This window comes from Toxotes jaculatrix, chromosome 10 (genome assembly GCF_017976425.1).
Source record: "Toxotes jaculatrix isolate fToxJac2 chromosome 10, fToxJac2.pri, whole genome shotgun sequence".
Lineage (NCBI taxonomy): Eukaryota > Metazoa > Chordata > Actinopteri > Toxotidae > Toxotes > Toxotes jaculatrix.
Genome location: NC_054403.1, coordinates 24,390,723 through 24,410,708, shown reverse-complemented (window position 1 = coordinate 24,410,708; position 19,986 = coordinate 24,390,723). Strand labels below are relative to the sequence as shown.

The 19,986-nt window shown below is 41.6% G+C and overlaps 1 protein-coding gene across 6 annotated transcripts in view; it reads left to right on the top strand.

Moving 5' to 3' along the window:
* Positions 1-215: 215 nt before the first annotated feature.
* The window catches only part of LOC121187984 (LIM and calponin homology domains-containing protein 1-like), an 83,788-nt gene continuing 64,017 nt past the window's right edge, over positions 216-19,986 (top strand). For 2 of the 6 annotated variants that reach the window (XM_041047429.1, XM_041047430.1), the window contains exon 1: positions 225-470. In XM_041047429.1, coding sequence (XP_040903363.1) covers positions 369-470 — 102 coding nt within the window. In that variant the 5' untranslated portion in view covers positions 225-368. Of the gene's footprint in view, positions 471-19,986 lie in introns of all 6 variants that reach the window. The other 4 variants (XM_041047435.1, XM_041047428.1, XM_041047431.1 and 1 more) reach the window with 4 other exon arrangements.

The window sequence follows — 19,986 nt, the reverse complement described above, 5'->3', positions numbered from 1 at the left end:
GCTACACTTAGACATGAATACACCAGACCAGATCTAGACACTAGATTTGTCAAATCTGGCCTAGATTAATAGGAAAACTATAAAGACTTTTATTTTGCGCGCTCACACCGGAAGCCGTATGAGTGACTCTGGCTGACTTGACGCTGGTTGTCTGCCCACAGACTCCAACAGGAGCGATACCGGAGAGCAGCAACTGGTTCGTTTACCTCGCCGGTGCTGCTGCTGCTGCTGCTGCTGCAACACCTACAACCGACGGAGACGAGCGGGCTGACTGGCACGGTTCACGGCTCATTTCAGTGGAATAAGGCGGCACTGAGCTGCTTTTTACGCATTTTTGAACATACTTGAAGAGCTGAGCTTCTTCGCCAATGGCAAGTCCGGTTGCAGACATAGGACAGTCTCATCAGCATCACCCTGTGACCGAGTCGGCCGCAGACTCAGCGTTTCAGGAGGCACAGAAATGGATAGAGGTGAGTCACGGAGCACCAAATAGTGAATTCACTCTCCTGCACTTTGCTTCCCCTTCGCGCAGGTGTTTTGGTGTCATTGCGTGGCCTTAGTTACTGGTTTGCAACCTGTGTCTGCATCGCCTTCCCCTTTAAACGGCAGTTTGATTTTTTTTATTGCTTCGTCACCTGTTGAAAGGTGACTCTAACAGCTACAACTTGGTTCAGATTCTGTCGAAAATCGCAGTTATATTCCTGTGAAGTTCCCGTGGTGGGTTACAGTGATGCGTGGCCGTGTATTTAACGCGAATGTGTTGAATTTATTTGTATTTTAATATCCTGTAATGCGCCATTCATCTGATAATTTGTGTTTCAGAAAGTCAGCACAGAGTTAAAACCCCCAAGCCGATTTTTCCTTTTCAGCCGTAAGGACATTGCCTAACTACTGTAACGCTTTAATATTCAAAATAGTTTAGTGCACATATCTGCGAGAGAGCCTCCTGAACGTTGCAGGAGGCTTTCAGTTGTTTTTGGTGAGGGCCATTGTACAGTAGCTGTGGCTGCTGTGGGGCCTGGTGCATGTTTGGCTGAAAACAATGAATGCATCATGTGGAATGGATTTTTGCCTCATTGCGAGCCTGGTGAACAATAATCACACAAACGAGGTTTTGTTCTGGGAGAATTTCAATCACGACACTTGCCTGCCCCCGTTGCATTTCACTTTGTCATCCTGCAGTGAGCTGTCCTCTCGTCAGCCTTCACAACACTGATGACTGGCTGATTATCTGTTGCATGTTGATAGAATGAAGTCACCGCTTTGTAGATTTACATAAAGGCTAAAATATCAGATTTGAAGCCCACTGATGCACGAAGATGTTTATAAAGCGATGATTCAGTGTAGCAGGGGCGTTGGTAAAGCTTCCTCTGTACAGGAGAGGACTGTATTTGAATTAGGACTGATCTATGGTATTTTTATTGTTTCTAAGGATTGTGTAAAGGCATGGGTTTTTTTTTTTTTAAGAACATTGGTCTAGGTTGAGACTGTAATTTTGTTCTTGGTAACTTGCTTATAGCCTGATAAATTTTCATATTTTCTCGCTGTGTTTACACTAATGCAAGTCTGTTACATCTCAAAGTGGTATTACAAATGACAGATCCTCTTTAAGAGGGTCAGAGACCGTTGCAGGCCTATTTAGTGGCACCAAACTCCTCTGAGGCCCATATCACATCTTTAAAAAGTCACTACTGACCTAGAATCTCAGAGGCAGCTCAGGGCTGAGAGCTGAAAAGGCGGGAGGGAACTGATACCGCTCCCATGTTGTTGTTCTTCTGTCACCCTTTCCCCGTGGGGACTGATTTCATTACCCACACACACCTGGTGATGGTCCTTCAGCTACCTCAATGAACAGATGAACACAAAGCCCCAGTCAGCGACCCAATGGCCAATCTCTGACTGCATATATTCAGCTGCTGTGTCATATAAGGTGTCAGGACTTGAGGCTAGAGGTTATAACAACAGGTCCTCTGTTTGCCACCTATTGTCAGTGACTAATCAGAACATGCAGAGAAACAGTGGTGGCCTGTTTGCTTAGTGTTGTGCACCTCATCAGCCATTTGGATAGAAACTAAACTTCCCCTGCGTTTGCGTGTCGTCTTTGTCATGTTTGCTTCATTAGATTTGTCTGATGTGTTATAGAGGAAACAAGGATCTGTACGTGCTGCACTGATGTACTGTATTAAGGAGCTATACAGCTCAAAGTTTTGACAAAATTTACAGCATGCTTAACTGTGCCTATCCAAGTTACAAATACAAGAAAACAGTTGGATACCACAGGCTTGTCTTGCAGAGGCATGTTTGATTACCTCCTTGTGCTTTTTTTTACGGCCTGTTCAAGGCCAAGTGTGTTTAGGATGATATTTTTTTTATTAACTTGGAACAGCTAGTCTTTAATTTTGGTTTGTTTTGGCAGGTGAGAACAATTTGAACTCTGCTATGCACTAGCTAGCCACACAGAGACCCTGGGAACTGTTGTTGAAGATTTATGCTTCTTAGTCAGTGTGTTTTGTTGGTGCTGTGATAGTGGCATCTGGGTTAGGAACTGATTTATGGTTCAGTGTTGATTTTATCCTCTTCATTGCTTCAGCACCACTGAAAAGGTGAACGGACGTGTCCTGAATTATGAGGCTGTGACGTGCATTTATTGTATATCAAAAGTAATCCTTCACACATGTTGTGACATGAACAAAGAAGGTTGGGTTTGCACTGTAAATAACTTCTTACAAATGAGCAGTAAACTGTTGCCTTTCATCGTGTTTATGTTCTTTCATTCATGAGTTTCTTTGCACGTAAATGGCTTTACAAGATGAAGAAAATTTAGATGCCTTTGGTTTTACTGACAAGGAGAAGATTTCTGAATATTGAGCTTATCTCATGTTTTCCTCAGTATTAACCATCTTTACCAGCACTGGAAACATGTAGGAGAAAACGTGCAGCTGTAGCTGACCAGTCACAGTTGTACTGGCTTCAGTGTGGTATCGCCACAGCGCCAACAGATAGCTGCACTTCTGAAAAGGTGCATGTCCCCACCAACAAATACATATTTCCACCATAGTTTGTTTTTATTTTTTTTTATTAATTTGATTCTTAAAGAACAACAAACCCTGATTGTCCACTTTGAATGACAAAATTGTATTTTAAAATGTTTCACCATGGGAATCAAGCTCAGAAAAATAGCGTCCAACAGCCCTTTCTGTAAAACCCAGCACCTTGATGTGAAGCATTCACACCTGCACTCATTACTTCCTTGACGCTCGCTTCCTCTCACCATCTCGTCAGTAACGCCATAGCTAATGACGGTGTTTAGGCTCCTCTGAACTTCAGAAGAGCCTGGCTGGCCCTTTGATGAGGGTTGAAAACCTTCCGTTGGTGAGCTTGATTGATTTGTGTCATATAGCCACGGGGTGTTTGCATGAATGGAAACCCAGTGATAATATCTGACTGGGTCTTTCCTCAGAGCACAGCTTAGTGGTTTGATGAGTGGTCTTTTTTTCTCAGTGGTGGTTGAAGACAATTTTGCTGCTGGCAAATTCATAAGAAAGCGTAACTGTGAGAGAATAACTGTTGCGTAATTTCAACACTGGCCTTGTTATGATCAAAGACGTTTCTGGAGGAAAAAGATTCAACGGATAAATAAACATGCAGGATGTATTAGCTTAAATGGAACAACTTTAATTATGTATAAACTGTTTAGACCCAGTTTGGCACATGGGGTGTTTACGTAACGCCAAATACTAGAGATTTAGTGAACAAAGTATTTTCAAGTATTCAAGTATTTTTTACAAATAAAAAAGAATGAGCGCAGTCCTCATCATGGTTAGCAGTGTGATGTCCATTTCATTGGATTTTATGTTGTTAAATGGTAGTTCAGGTGTCTATAGATGGCACTCAACCTCTGTTTAAGCATGTTGAAGTTGTGTTATTTTTCTAAAATGTATAATGTAAACAGTGTTTCTTGGCAAGATGTCTGTTTTTTTTTTCAGTGCTTGTCTCAACTCGTTCGGTGTCTCTTCTCTCTTTGTTCTGTATTACCTGAACATCTCTCTTTCTTTCCCTATCCCCGGAATCCCGCCACCACCTCCTCCTGTCCAAGTCATGGCATGTTGAGGGGGCTGTGAATAATACAAAGTGATATCATCTACATGTCAGGGGCTGATATCGTTCCAGTTGTGTCAAGCAGCCAAATCACCAGACTGACCCATGTTATTAGATTATCTGTTCAGGGCAGATATTACTGTGACTGGAGATTTAATCCTGATTCTGCTTTTCAGAGTCTACGGAACTGTAATATGTATATAGAAGCCAACACATCCAAAAAGAAAAGTATATATATACTCTCAACAGCGAAATACTACTGCAACCAGTATCCAACCCTAACTGAGTCAGAAAAACATATGTTTTACATGATAAATCCTGCAGCAAGCCTCATGCAAGGGGGCAATGGAAGAAATCCATTAGACAGTACACTACACTGCCAAACAAACATGTTTGCATGGTGATTGATTTCAGCAGTGAAATAAAGACAATACGAGCCAACTTACTCTGACTGGAATAACACACAGTACATCAGGTGAAAGTGCCAGATGGGACGAGACTTGATGACAGCTCCTGGTGTTTGGCACGGAAACTTTGAGTTAAACAGCCAGAAAACAGTGAACTAAGCCAAGGAAATGGTAAGAAAGAAAAGAAAAAAAAAGGGTAATTGTTGCAACACTGATGATGATCCTCACACCCTGTCAGAACAATATATCATCTCTCCACAATTCTGCCTGGATATACACGTATTTGGGTTAGTTTGCAGAGCATAGTACTTGAATAGTGGCAGTAGTATGAGGTACTGTACTGTACTGGGTCAACAAAATACCACTAGGTCTAGGATTTGGCTGGAAATTTGTTTAGCTGCTAACAAGACAGAGGGTCAGCAAATCAGGTTTTCAGAGTCAAACAAATGAACTACATCCATCATGTTTATCTTCTTTGTTAAAGAGAAAGAGCCCATGAGGAGAGATGTCAGAAAGACATTAATATGTGCTGTCACACTTTGTGAGTCTTTTGCAATACATGTTTTTTTTCCCCCAAAGCTGTTCCTCTTTGGAATCTGAAATAATGTTGATGTTTTACTGATCAGAGCATCTTAAATTTGGGCACCAATCCACATCTTTGAAAGTTCTGATTGGCTTTTATCAGTTTGTGAGTTACCTGTGTTGCAGTCTTTGCACTGTGATTAGATCCCTCAAAGTTCTTTTTGAAGAATGTTTTGTTGTGGCTGAACAGACACTGTTGATACATAGACATGGGGAAGGGAAACGATCACCGTCTCCTGTCTGATTTTCAGAGGGAGGCACGATAGCCTGGCGTTTAGCGACAGGCCTCTAACCAAAAGGTCATAGGGTCGATCCCACTGAAGCCACGGCACATTCATTGCTATCTATTTGTTCTGTCAGAGTCAGTCAGGACTAGCTTCGTACCAGGACTATAAAATGTAAATTTTCTGAATCTGCACTAGAACAGACTCTTTTCTTTGTTGGATATCATGACAGCAACATCTTTTGAAATGTAATATCCCACACAAACCTGTTTTTGGCCCCAGGCTGTTTTGGAAAGCTCGTGCCATGTACATGCGAAGATCTGTAGCTCCGTATCTAGTCGTTCCTTTCGAGTTTGAGTCCTTCCATGATGTCATTACCAGTTTGAGGGCATTGTCATTCTTTCCTCCAGAGCGGACTGATGTGTTAAGTGCCAGGTTTTCTTGTCAGATGCACTGCTATGATTACAAGCCATGGAAGAATGTAATTTTAGAAGGAAATGTCTGTCAGAGGAGGGTTTAGGTGATATTGAGGATTTCCCCTTCATCACTCACCTTAATGGTCTGATGAGCTGGAAATCCATGGTCTACCACATGCCCCCCCCACCCCCCGTCTTCACTGTGCAACTTGAATGATGAGCTTAGAGTCGACAGTTAAGTGCATTATTCCAGGATGAGAATTAATTTGAAACATGGACATGATTCGTTTCAGCTGCCCGTATCCTTTGGTTGGTTTCTCTGCTCTCAAAGCTACATTTTGACATCTGTTGTCAGTGTAGTGTTGTAGTTAAGTAGAGTCATTTTTAAGCAATTTGTCAGTATACATACCCACAAAACTTGTACATGTAGTCTGTTCAAGATTCATGTTAAGTAGTCACTGTCAATTTTACCTGACAGTGTTTGGTGAGAAGATGCTCTTTTAAATGTGCAGATCTTTTGTTTGACACTGATTTATTCTTTTTGCATTTTTCAGAGCTCCACCACCTTGTTTGTTGCGTGAAGCACATCTCAGATTTTGTGTTAAGTAAGCTTTGTTAGCCACAGCTTCAGTACTTTGACAGACATTTATATTGCCTACATCTAAGCACCCAAAGGGCTATTGATTAAACAGCTCTCACACACCATATACATTCTGCTCAGCTGAGCTACGGCACTACAAGACATCAAGAGCTGTAGCTGTTTCAGTATTATTTAACCTCCTTCTTTGCCAGAACATAAATCAGCACTACACAGCTTCGGTCACTCACACAAATGAGAAATCCCTGAAAGTAAGATGCTAATCACTAATCCAGTGGTTATGATCTCCTTAATCTCAGCAGAGGCCGTCTGTCCTCTCCTGGTGAAGCAGGGAAAAGACCTGGCGTGTTGATACAGTGGCATTAGTGAAAAACACATTTTCATTTACACTTACACGTTCTGTTGTTTCAGCCTCTTAATACAACTATTTTTTCTAACTTTAGCTTCTTTTTAAAAAATGTGACTGCTGCTCGAGGCATCCTTTAGCCAGGGTTTGTTCCATATGATCAGAGTCTATATTTCAGTACCTTTGGACAACTTGTTAATACATTGCCATGAGATGCAAATAGAAATCCATATAGCAACTAAAATTATGCAGCTGTCAGCAAATGCCTGCCAGTCTGGGGCCAGATGGGTCTTTATGAACACGCACGCATGTTTGGGTTGAGAGGTGATCATGTGGTGGATTACCAAAGTAGATGGGAGATTAGCCCCCTCCCTCTGCAGTACGTGGGCATGTTTGTACATTTGTTTTCGTGCATTCACTGAGGTAACGTTAATCCACTCAGTTACTCTATGTTCTGTCATTTTTGGAAATCCACTGTTTTTACATAAGCAGCAAATGATCTACCAGTGATAACTGGAGTTGCCTTATTACTCTATTTGCTGCAACTGATCTCGAAGGCAACGTCACTGATCATTAGTCATTCTGGTGTTCATGTGTGTCCTACCTGTCGCTAATTTCTTTAATGCCCTTCGTCTCAAGGAGCTTTCGAACAGAGCAGTGAATTTGTTGGCTCCAGTTCACCTACAATAATGGAAAAGTGGATATTTGAAGGATGTACCTGCCAAAGTAGATGGCACAGCTGACAGGAAGCACACATAAAATGTGCTCCTCTGAAGCATGGAAGCAAAGAAAAGCCAAATGGCCCAACTTATCTAGTAAAATCTGCAGGCACTTCGTTTCACAACCAAATATATTCAAATGAAGGAAGCCACTGGACTGGGTTGAAGCAACATTATCCATTTAGGTTGATGACATCTTATAACAAACAACAGTATTCCTACAAAGCTGATATTTTTACTCACTGTTGATGTGGCTTGTTTTCTTGAAGGATTTGTATTTGGTGGGCTGCCCAAGAAATACCTTTATTTCTATGTAACTGTACTGCAAGTGAGAGAGATATTTTCCAAGGCCTCTTTCTTGCTTTTGCATTTGATAAGAACACCAGACTGCCTTCATGTGACAACTTTTGACAGGTTAAAGGCCTGCTGACAGCGAGGCTTTATGATGCTGAACGCCAGAACTTGTGGCTTACCGAACGGCCAAAAAACAGAAGGCCTTCCCAAATATTATCAGATAATTACATTTGGATGAATAGATGGATAGGAGCAGAGCACAGAGAATGTCTGCTGCTCAGTTTGGATGTCCCTTTGACTTTCTGGCTTTGTGTGTGTGTGTGTGTGTGTCGGTCTGTTATTGCCTGATGTTGTAAGTCTGTCTCTGACAAGAACATATTCATCTCGCTGAACTGTCAGGCCTGTGTGTTAATGCACTGAAAGAGAGAGAGAGCTTTCAAGGAAGAGACACACACATGCAGACAATAAGGACCTGAGTGAAGGAGGTACAGTCAGTCGGCTGTGTGCCAGGGTTACACATGCACTCTGCAGGAAAGCTGTTAACAATTGTTGGTATTTGCCGCACTAGCCAGTACACCTAATGCTCACTCTGAAACGAAACAGAACTGGCAGATGATGATAGCTTATTCTTGTGAGGACTGGGTGGTTAGGCATCTAAAATTATACTTACAGTATCTAGAGAGTGCTTTGACTTTGTAATAGTAGAATAGGCTCAAAATTGCAAGCGCATGTGTATCAGTATTGCTATATATGTATCTGTCTCTTTTTTTTCTTCCCCATGTGAATATTCATAAATCCGCCTTTTTGCTTTGATTTCGCTCTTTTGGTATTGGACACTATTTGCTGTGGGTGTTCGAAAGCATGAGGTCAGACTCTCAGCCCCCTGATGTACGAAACTTAAATCTTGTTCTACTATAATGGTGACGCATTTGAGGGGAAAATAAAAGCTAACGAGCCAGAGAAACTTTCCTCCTGTTGGTCTCTGCACTAACCGCAGCTGCTCCAATTAAGACGCCGCCATCAATAATTTTTAAAAAGAAAAATAAAGCCACTACGAGGCAGTCTTGAAGTAGAATTTATGAGGCAGTCTTCTTGCAATTTTCATGTCCTACGTCCTCATCAAAGCCACAGCATGTCTGAAAAGCCCCGGAGTTGTTTCAGTCATTAATGATGTTGTGAACTAACCACAAAATTAAAGCTTTTAAGTTTTACATGAAGAACCTGCTTTCTCGTTTCGTTAAGCAGCAGCCATGATCCAAAGATGGTATTGAATCAGACAGACAAAACTCTCTGGAGGCATTCTGTCCTGTCTTTTTTTAAATCAGTCAAGTTTATTGAAAATGTTCAGCTCTGGCCTTGTGGAGTAGATACAGGGAGAAAGCAGCCATACCTGAAATCTGCTTTGTACTGTCACCGGCACCACAGTGGCTTGGTAACTGTTCAAAGTCATCAAAAATACTTAAGTTCCTCCAAACAGAGTTTCTCGACCCATTCAAACGCAAGGCTGTTCTCTAATCTTTGCACATGATTACAGGGCGTACCTCCTCTGTCACATACTCTGCCATCGCTCTATTGATTGCCCTTATTCAAAGGCAATGTGGGTCATTTTGCATGCCTCCAATTTCACTCCGATTTATTGATTGTTTTGTGGGCTTTTGACTGAAAGGCCACAGGCTCAGGTTCTTAGACCAGCTGGGAAAACTTTTGCAAATGTACAACACTGTTACTGGTAATGGTCTACTGTTCTTATCCCACATATACTGTAGCTTATTTAGCAGCAGTTGTAGATTCAGGCTGTAATGGGCAACTTTAGGTTAGAAAGCACGAACCATCTTAAAAAACATTACATGAGGTGTTACTCACACTTGTTCCTGCTCCGTGCCCTATCTGGAGCTGTTCTTAGCAGGCATATGGGGACGGTTTGATTGATATGACAGACACTGATGTTTCTCCACCGTCCAGGGGATGTTTCTAATTGGGTCGTGTGGGCTGAGCTGGTTTCCTAGTTTTCTGAGCTGGGGCACTGGGGAGCTGGACTCTTTCTGACTATCAAGGGAGCAAGTGCAACCTGCACTGGATGGCAGGCAGACTGACAGTTGTATAGTAACAGTGTGTGATTGGTTTATGAAAAATGATCCTGTTCCTCTTTCTTGCCGGCTCTTAGCTCACTCTGTTCTATTGTACATGATCTTTTGAAGAGCACAATTAGATTTTATTTAGTCATTTTGCTAGCGCCACGTCTCTGGGGATGGCAATGTTGGACAGATTTTCTGTTGCACAGTCAGTCCACTACTCTGGTCCAGACTGAAATATCCCAACGACTGGCTCGAATGCTGGGAAATTTGATAGAGATTAACTGTAATGTTTGGATTTACTGTCCAAGTGACTGCGATTGTTCAACTTAATTTCAGTTTGTTTTTTCATGAGTAAAAGTGACAGTATCTTGAATCGGGTAGAAGAATCTGCCACAGCTCGACTCGTGTCATAGAAAAATATATCTATGAAACAAGACATGTCTTCTGTTGTTTCATTTGAAAATCAGATTGTTAGACTCGACGTGAGATGTTTTTTTTCTTTCTTTCTTTGGCGCTGCGCAGAACCAGATGACTCAGGTCCACCATGAATGGAGGCTTTTAGAACTGAGTGGGATGGCTTTCATTGTGTCACACACACAGTCTCATACACATGAATCTATGCCCACTCACCCCAACATTCCTGAGCTCCACAATCCCCAGCCCATTCAGATGCATGTACACATACACACATACACACACATCTCCCCAGCTGGTCGCCCCCCAACAACAATGCGTGCTGTCACCACGCTCTGGAAAGTGACACAATCGTCCCTCAGCTGACTGGCATTTGTCTGGACTGGCCTGCATGATGCAGCATTGCTGTCACTAGTGTATTTCTGCCCTATCAGAGGTGGATTTCTTTATAGTTGCTGTAGCATATTTGCTGTGTAGATACAGTCTTTTTGTATACTGGATTTAATATCATATTGTTATAGGTTGTTTTGCTTTTTAAATAAAGTTCTGGATGAGTCTAAGTAAGTACACAAATCCATCTTCAATGGAAGAATTCAAAATCTTACTACTGTCCTACTTCAGGCCTCTCACTGGTTTATATCTTAAAGGAGCACACAAAGTATTTGTGTACTTGGCTCTTTGCTCAGTTGTCCTGTTGATAAGAACATAGTGAAATCTCTGTCTTATGTGCCGTGGTCCAGCCCCCTGTGCTGCCATCGCTGACTCTTCTTTGGTATTCAGCTAAAACCATTAGCTGTTATTTGCATGAGAATAAGTGTCTGCTTTCTTTCTTTTTCTCACGTTTTTCTGTGCTTGCTTTTTCTTCTGTTTTGTCATTTTTGCATGACATTAGAATGAAAACCACAACACACTCTATAGACACTTATATTAGCTCCTGAGTCAGAGTGAGGGGGGTCTTGGTGGTGAACTCGAAATCTCTATTGACTCAGACGAATAAATATGGCTGGAAAATTAGCAACCGTCTGGACCTGAATGTGGATTTGTTTGTGTTTTGGATCACTGCGTGTATAAGAGCCTGGGATATTTTTTTTTTTTTTTGGAATGTTTTTCTTCAAGAGTAAATCCTCTGAGTAAAACTGTAGGTGGTCCAGCTACCAGTTACATGTTCTAAAGATCTGTCGTCATCAGTCTGCTCTTGTCAGACGTGTCACCGCTGATCATGTAGTTTAATTGACAGGGTTGTAGCCACATCCCTATAAATATAGTGTCAGCAGATGCTAAGTGGAAAATCTGCCATTGAATTGTTCTGACAGTGTCTGTTGCACCTACTGTATATTCACTGCATGAACATGTGCAAAGTGGAGGGGAGTTAAGACAAATATTTACTGTCCCTTAACCAGCTCTAAGTAACACTGAACTGAAAAAAAATTTAATTATCTGAACTATTTCTACATAAAACAGATCATGAAATTACATCTGTCTGTTGTTCTGTATACCTCGTGTGTGGTAAGTCTTTCATGAGGTGTTTAGGCACAGAAGCAGCTTTTTGTTTTAAGTTGCTTCCTCTTGCATATTAAAACATAAAGCGTTTTCTGTCATAGTGGTTTTATTGCCCGTCTAATGATTACCCAGTTGTTTCTTCATGACTGAATCCATAAATAGCTCCACCTGCTGTCGAGAAACTTAAACCTCACTGACAGAAAATTCTAGGAAATGGACAACAGCATGTTGGCTGCACTGTTTGATTTACAAGCTGTGTCTGGGTCGTTTAGTCCTGAAACAGAGAGCTTAGCAGCAGATAATGAGATAACTGAATAAGATGTCATAAGATTACCACTTAAAAGGAATTAAATTGTGACATTTATGTAATGATAGTAAAACTTCCCTCCTCGACTGTTTGCTTGCTTTGCTTTGCAAATGATGACTTGGTTCTGTAATTTGCATTGCACAACAGTTCTTTAGTTGATTCTGGTTTCCCCTGTTGGCCCCAACTGTTGCTATTTATTTTCTATGTATCTGTTGTTCTGTGTGTAAAATCTTACCTCTGGGCAAATGAGAGGGCAGTAGAGTTAAAGTCAAGCGATAACCGGTTTGTGTCCATTAGACAGTAGGAGCAGGAGTGAGACAGGCTAACCCAAACAAAATATGGAGTATAATTACATAGAACCATTATGTCACCACTTAATACATAGCAACCATTCTGTCAACCTTGGCAACCAAAAGCTCATGGCTGGTGGCAGGTCTGGCAACCAGTCTCAAACTAACTGTTAGCTGTCAGTTGTTTGTTGCTCTGGCTACAGCCTGGCACTGCCACTGGCAGGGTGAAAGTTCAGATTTCCACTGGGCTCAGCCATGCTGAAAATACAAGCTCTCACTGTAGTGAAGGGGATAAGAGCATCAACTAAATGGCATATGTTTGACTTGTACAGTGGGAGTCCTGTTCTCTCCCACTGCAGCAGGCCAGACTCTGTGTAACAGCAGCAGGCAGAGATCTCCTCAGGCTCCTTCAGGCTTGGACCACAGCCAGCCCTGTAACTCAGGGAGGCTGTTTGTTAAATGCTGGTAACAATTTAATTGTGTCAAGGCATTTAGTATTTCTCACTCAAGTACCAACCCAATGTACACAAACTCTGCATTTTAGATCAGCAGCAATTAGGCTGTATCCAGCTAGCCAGAGTCAGGCCCTGTATGCCATCTCAAAAGGCCTGTTTGTTCTTGTTGTTTTTCTGAATATCGATTGCATTGATTTGAATTACACTGACAAAATCAGTACTGGAACTCCTAATTTTTTTTCTGTAGCTTTTTTTTTGGGGGGTAACTCAATCACTAAGTTTCACCTCCTCATGCTTGAACTTATTCTGCTTTTACTGTTAGTTCAAGGGATATCATGATGTTCTGACAAGAAGCACATGATGCGTACTTCATGACTCTTTCTGACCCCTGATAAGTATTTTGGACACAAATGAGGCACTGACTGATTTACTGTAAATAAATACATATTTGTGTAGTTGCACTGAGCGAGTCATGTTTTTAACATTTTACAGTAGTGTTGTTGTAACTACACAGCATGTTGCATTTAAGTAAAGTATTTTATATGGATTTATTTTTAAGAGTGTGTACATTTTAAATATTAATCTGGGAAGCTGCTAAGTTTTTAGTAGCAGTATGGTTTACAAGTAGCTACAGTAACTATGCCACAGTGGTTATAGCATAGTACAGTATAGTTGTGCATTTTGGTTGTCTTTCCCAATGGGGTTTTTTTATGGATTGCAACATAGTGTACTAGAGACTATGCTTAACTAACAGGTTCACTTAGTTTGATCCAGTGCAGTGGCATTATACAGTGTGGCTTGCCCGTGTCCTTAATCAAAACACTAGCAGTTCACTTACTGCAGTCCTTTCTAGTTAAGAGTGTCAACTAAATACCGACAAGGGAATGGCTTAGCTGACAGTACTGGACTCTTGAGTGCAGTTATCCCCATCAGCTTGCTGGTAGCAGTGGATAAACTCTAATCCTGACTAATCTAGCCAGTTGCACCCCCCTCTTTTCAGGGGCGGGCATGACAACTCTCCTGGGTGGCCTGAGTCCAACTCCGACACTATCATTAAAAGGGGCACAGGAAGCTTATCTGCATGTATTAACTTGACTCTGTGGTTTTGACCTTTGACCTTTTACCTCTACTAAAAAGCAGTTAGCGAAGGTGAATTTTGTCACATGTCCGATGTGTTTGTTGGTTTGCCTTTTATAAATTAAATTGTGCATTGATATTTAGCAAATATAATGGAAAAAACCTAAATGTGTGGCCACAGTAACCTCAGTTATCAATTTGTAAACACACAGCATAGATTGTGTTTACCACTTTCATTTGGGACAACAGCAGGACATTTTATAGTTGCGAACCTTAAACAGGAGCCCAGGTCTCATATCCCGATAACAAAACATATCACGGTATACCACATTTTATTCCAGTGTGAGCACCAGATCGTAAATCGTTTTCTCAGAAGTATAAATTGGGGACATGACTCTGCAGATATAAGTTGCAATAGAAGCCGTTATCCCTTTCCATTTTCATGATCCTTTGCCATGTGGTTTACCATAGGCAAGTGCCACACATGTACTGTAGCCCTCGGCTGAAAACCAGAAGTTCATGACCCTTCATTGGGGGGCTGTTGAAAGGCTTTCTTGGAATTCACTAATCTTGAGTTGAAGTAGACAAGACAGTTTGGGGGATCACAAAAACAAGTTCAAGAATGCCCGAGATATCACAGATTGAAAACTAAGAATATCCAAAGGGGAATTTTTTCTTCAGCTTTTGTAAGCATTGTGTATTGCAGTGAATAAGCTCACTAGCTAAATAAAATCAGTGTGGTGAACAGAATGATTACATCAAAATCTCACCCTACCTTTGTTTTCGTTTGATTGATCTAATCTGACTCATAGTTGAGGCAGAATCAAACTTGTCTTTCTGCTGTATTTTCCATAGTGAGCAGACCAACTTGAACTTACTCATTTTTTCATTGTGAACTGCACTCAGCAACAGACTGTTAATGTTCTCAGTGATATAATCGGTTATTCAAAATACTAAGCAACTTATGCAACGTGAGCAAAGCCTAAGCTTCAGTCAGTGACCCCCCCCCCCCCCCTTTTACATTTTCAGCATAATAGCTGTTGTGAAACTATTCAGACTTTGCAGACTAACTCAAAGAAGTTCTCTTTTCAAAGCTTAAGTCCAACACTAATGTTGATCCTGCTGCCCAGCCTGATTAGTCATCAGTCCATCTTAGATTACTTTTACAGTACTTGCAGGTATGTGGGTAGGCATTATGGGTAATACAAATAAGTTCTACTATGGAAATAAGTACAGGCTATTGGTTTTCATGATCCTACCATGGCAGTCAAAGCTTTATCTTATAACTAAATTCCTCTTAAAATCTGCTTAGGGTTTAGCTCACAATCACAAAGCACAATGTTCTTTGGTCTTTGGTCCTGCTTTTTGTCACATGGATTATTACAGGACATAAATTTAGCCTCTGCACAGTACTGCAGACTCCCCTGTGCAGAGTTTTTGAGGTCAGTGCTGATATCAAATAAATCATATAAGTTGAATCATCTTCAGCCTAGAAGGGGCTTAGCACTAAATATGTGCTGGAGTACATAACCATAACGGTTTATTTCAGCTTGGCATGCTCAGTCAGCATCTAATCAATATTTTGGCAATTGAATCATGTTGTGGAGCTGGTCAGAATTTACATGGAGGGGCTGTCATGCCCTAAAGTGAGATTTGGGTTGTGTTGCTATTGAGCAACTACATATGTTGAGTTAAATATTTTTTAAAGCTGAATTATCTTTACATGCACAGTAGTAGATATTGTTTACTAATACTACATCAACAACAGAATTTGCCCATATAGAAAAAAATGTCACTCAGTTCAAACAGTCAGTGCATCGGTGTCCAGGGGGTTTGAGAGCATTTTTATCACCCTGTACTTATTCTACACTATCTGTCATAATCTCTCTCCTACTGCATCCTCTGTCGTTCAGTTCTCTGTGGAAGATACTGCATCAGTACTGGGATTCTTTCTTAAAGCCCCTAAGCCCCTGGCGTGAGGCACAATGGCAGTATTTCTGTGCATTTGGGGTAAGGAAAGGCTGGCTCCAGTGCTTCCTTTTCCTAATGGGAACTCACAGCTAACTTGGACTGACAGACGCCCATGTCCCCAGGGGTGACACAGGGGCTTAGCCTTGGGAAACTGTCGGGCGACAGGGATTCCATTACCTTCCAAATACAGATTACTGAGACCTAAATGTGGGATAGAGGAAACATTTCTGAGCTTTAAAATCATTAAAGCTTTGTCTAACATGTGCACTTATCCTGTATTATCAGTGTCCTCCAGTGACAACATCACTCCAAGAGAATCCACTTTGAATTGCACATCTTAAGTTGACTAACTCATTTATGTGCATCATGGTTGTGCTTCAGTATTGTGGTTACAGTACCAGCATGTAAGCATACAGATTATACTTTTGGATTAGGCCTACCTGCACAGTTGAATCCAGTTTGATTAATATGATGTGTTTCATAAGCAGATTCATCAGATTTATAAAACATTTTTACTTTTAAAGTATGTTTAAAAAAAACCACAACAAAAAGTTTGAAATGTTTTTGTAGTTTTGCCAAATTAGCAAAAAAAACAAAAAACAAAATTGATTTGAACTGCTTGCAACTTTTTTGTCAGTGGATTATCAACAATATTGTTTGTATTATTTTGTATTCATCTTACATGTTTCTGACCATTGAGCCATAAGCATCTATCCAGTGTGTATGTATTTTGGGAATTCCAGTAGCCTGTTGTGTTGAAAGTGTAATGGAAACCAAATTGTAATGAAATCAGTGTTGAGTTGCTTCTCAAGATGCTTCAACATGATTACACCACTGGCCAGAGAGTGTCTCAAACGTCCAACACTTGTGATAGCAGAAGCCATTGTAAACACGCTGATTAACCCCCATTGTGCTCCAGTGTTGACACAGTATGTCAGTGAAGCTGCAGATTTGTTCAGCCTTGCCGAGGACAAAGCTGTGTGATGAGGAGAGGGGAGGGCATGTCTGAACATGTAAACAACAGAGGACAGAATCTTATCATGTTGAAAGTTTAGAAGGGGTTTTTGTATGTTTTGGCTGGCCCACAGGCCTCCCTGATGGCATGAAGATGAATTTACTTCTTATCTTTCTTGTATTTACCGAGATCCAAGGCCTGTTGCCTGGATACTGTACTGAGCATGGTGCACTCCATAGCCACGCTCTGCCAAATCTTGCGTTGCTCAGTCTACAAGAAAATAACACTTCACTTTAAAAAAAAAATCACAAAGTGAGAACTCTTTGCTTGAAGCCCAAACACTGTTTCCATGGGATTAATATTAGCTGGGACATCCAGTGATTGAGTATAATTGCACCAATTGCCAGTGATGCTAATCTGGTACCTGCCATAATTGGTTGATGACTGCTGTCTCATGACAATACAAATCTCAAATCAAATTCCCAGAAACACAAGCTGTGATTTGACCTTGGTGTGATTTCTGTACAGAAATGAATCAGTAAGGCGAAGGGGAATAAGCTGAGCAATGTGTCATTCAGACACTTTCATCATTTATGATGTGTGGTAACTCACTATTTAAATTAAGTAATCTCATCTTGCCAGTCCCAAGCAAGTGGGGCTGTAAAGAAATGATTCAATATTATACTGGATATTGTAGACGTGTCTGGGAGGTGAATTTTAAATGAGCCCATGTACTCAATAATCAAGGTGTCCATCCCAGCAGGTTAAGACCAGGGCGTCTACCTGTCTGTCTGACTGTGGCTCCCAGTGTGGCCGGTGGCTGGATGTTGCCTTTGGCCTCATGGAAACTGTAGCAGGCAGGATATTGGAGACTAGTGGAGGCCCCTTGAAAAGCCCCGCTGCTTAGGAAGCTTAGCTCATAGGGCTGGTGTTGACACGGAGGCTCTTTGTTTCTGATCTTGCAAAGCTGTGGGGGGTTCTCACTAAAATCCTTTTAGGTATGGGCTGTTTAGTATAGTGAGGTATTGCCTGGGTCTGCACGGGTCTGCACGGGTTGGTTAATCTGTAAAATCAGAAGCCACCAGAGTTTAGATGTTTTTGGTCTTTGGACATACACAGGGGCCTTAGTTGTTGGTAGGTCTGTTCATCATAGGCCATATGTCCTTGTGTTCTTAATTAACTGAACCCCTACCTGTTCCCACAGAGAGTTACCCTCTTCCTGAGTTTTCAGAGTGACCATCACGTTTCTTTTCATGGAAGAGAAAATTATGTTTCTTCTATTTCTTTTTAAACTTTCTTCTTTCCCTCTTTGTGTATTCATTCACACTTTCACTTCCTTTGTCTACATTCGCTAAACTGAAAATGTGTGCGAAGTGAGCTGGGTTAGTAGAATGGGGATTTGTAACTGCACACACAGGGTAATGGATAAATTGAAGAGGAGGCATTTGTGCCACAGAGGGGAGTTCAGAGGACCCTGGAGTGTGTACTGAGTAGACGGGCTTGAAGGTTCATTCCACCTCTCTCACACACACACACACACACACACACACATCCCTGAAAGGCAGTGTGGGGTGACACAATGAAAGCCCTGTGTGTCCCTGTCCCACCCAAATGGTCTCCCTGGTCCTCTAAAGGGACATTGTTGGTGAGATCAGACTGTTTCCCTTCCACCCCACTCCTTTCTCAGCAGCTTTTTGCCTGGTAGCAGATCTGCACTGCAGAGTCAACAGAGGGTTATCAAAACTTAAAAGGCCCAATCTGTGCTTCACACCACCACCAACAGTGAAAAGGACTCACATTTATCACACTGACATACTTTTGAATATATGCAGACAACAATTAAATCTTAAGTTATAAACATTTTTGGCAAAGTAAAGTCTTTCCCAGATTCATTCCTGACCGGCCAAGTGCTGATCTGAAATGAAATACTCATAATGCAGGACCAAGCTCTGGTTCTACACAGTGTGTGTGCTCACTGCTCTGTAAGGTGCTTTGGAGAAAGGCATCTGCTGAATCACACAGCTCTGATCACGTTAGTAATTGCTGTATGTTGTGTCAGTGTTGGTTTTATAGTTTTCATTTTCAAAAGCTAAACTGTCACAGTCAATTTCATACCTACTGTATATGCAGACAGATCTTTTGCTCTACTATTGTATTGGCTTAGAAATGACATTAAGTGTGACTGCAACTGTTCTCACCCCGCTCCTATTTATACGCACTCACATGCATGCACGTTTATGAAATGGCAAATGAGTTGGCAGGCAAGTCACAGCTGTCAGCATCACCTTGCTGCTAAAACAGGATAATGTAATCATTTTCAACCCGCCTTTCACCCCGCACCCTATTTCATGTGACCTGAGTCGTAGTTTCCTTCGTCCCTCTTAGCACAGGTCCCCTTTTTCTCCGCTTTATTCACGACTGCTGCCAAGCCCATCCTCAGTCCAAATAATCCTGTCCCTGTTATGTGGGCTCAAGGCCCCGCAAAGCTTGGAAGAGAATTGGGGGAGAACAGCGTAGGAAGGAATGGGGGGTGGAAGTGAGTAGCACCAGTGGGGGCCAGGAGTTGGGTTAATCCACAACCCAAACATTGTTCCATCATCTAATCAGGGTGGAAATGGGAAGGACTGGCAGGAATACTAACATTTAGCTCAGGGCTAGGCCATTTCAGTCTCAGGAAATTTGGTTTGTTTAATCAGAGAGACTTATCAAGAGTCGATGGGAATGGGAGGCATAAGGAAGAGAACCAGGAGACAGAATTCAAACCATTTAAGCTCTTAGAAAAACAAGTTTGGGAGAAAGCAGTCTCCTCTGGCTGAATGCCAGGTGAAAGGGTCGAACGTAAGGATCACTGATGTGATATGGCCATAGTTGGAGGCTGGTGTTTATTCGCAAAGTCAGAAACTTACACTTTATTATTGAACTTTTACAGATTTGAACATTTTCTGCAATACTCTGGCTGCTCCCAGCAGCCCACCCTGTTCTTATTCACAGCTAAATATACAATAGCGCTGGGCAAGCCTGAGTAGAAATGGCACTGTCTGGCATGTGAATGGCTGCAGTGTGGGAGTGTGTGGCATGCTTGCTAAGCTGTTTTAGCCTCATTGAGTAATATTCGCAGGCGCAGCGTGAAAGGCTCATGAAGAAACCTTCTGATGCTGCAGATTAGGTTTGAATATTTTGGGAATAATTTCAGCAACATCTTATGAATATAAACTTTTATGTTCCTCCTGTGGTGTTTGTCTCACTTGTGCAAAGAAA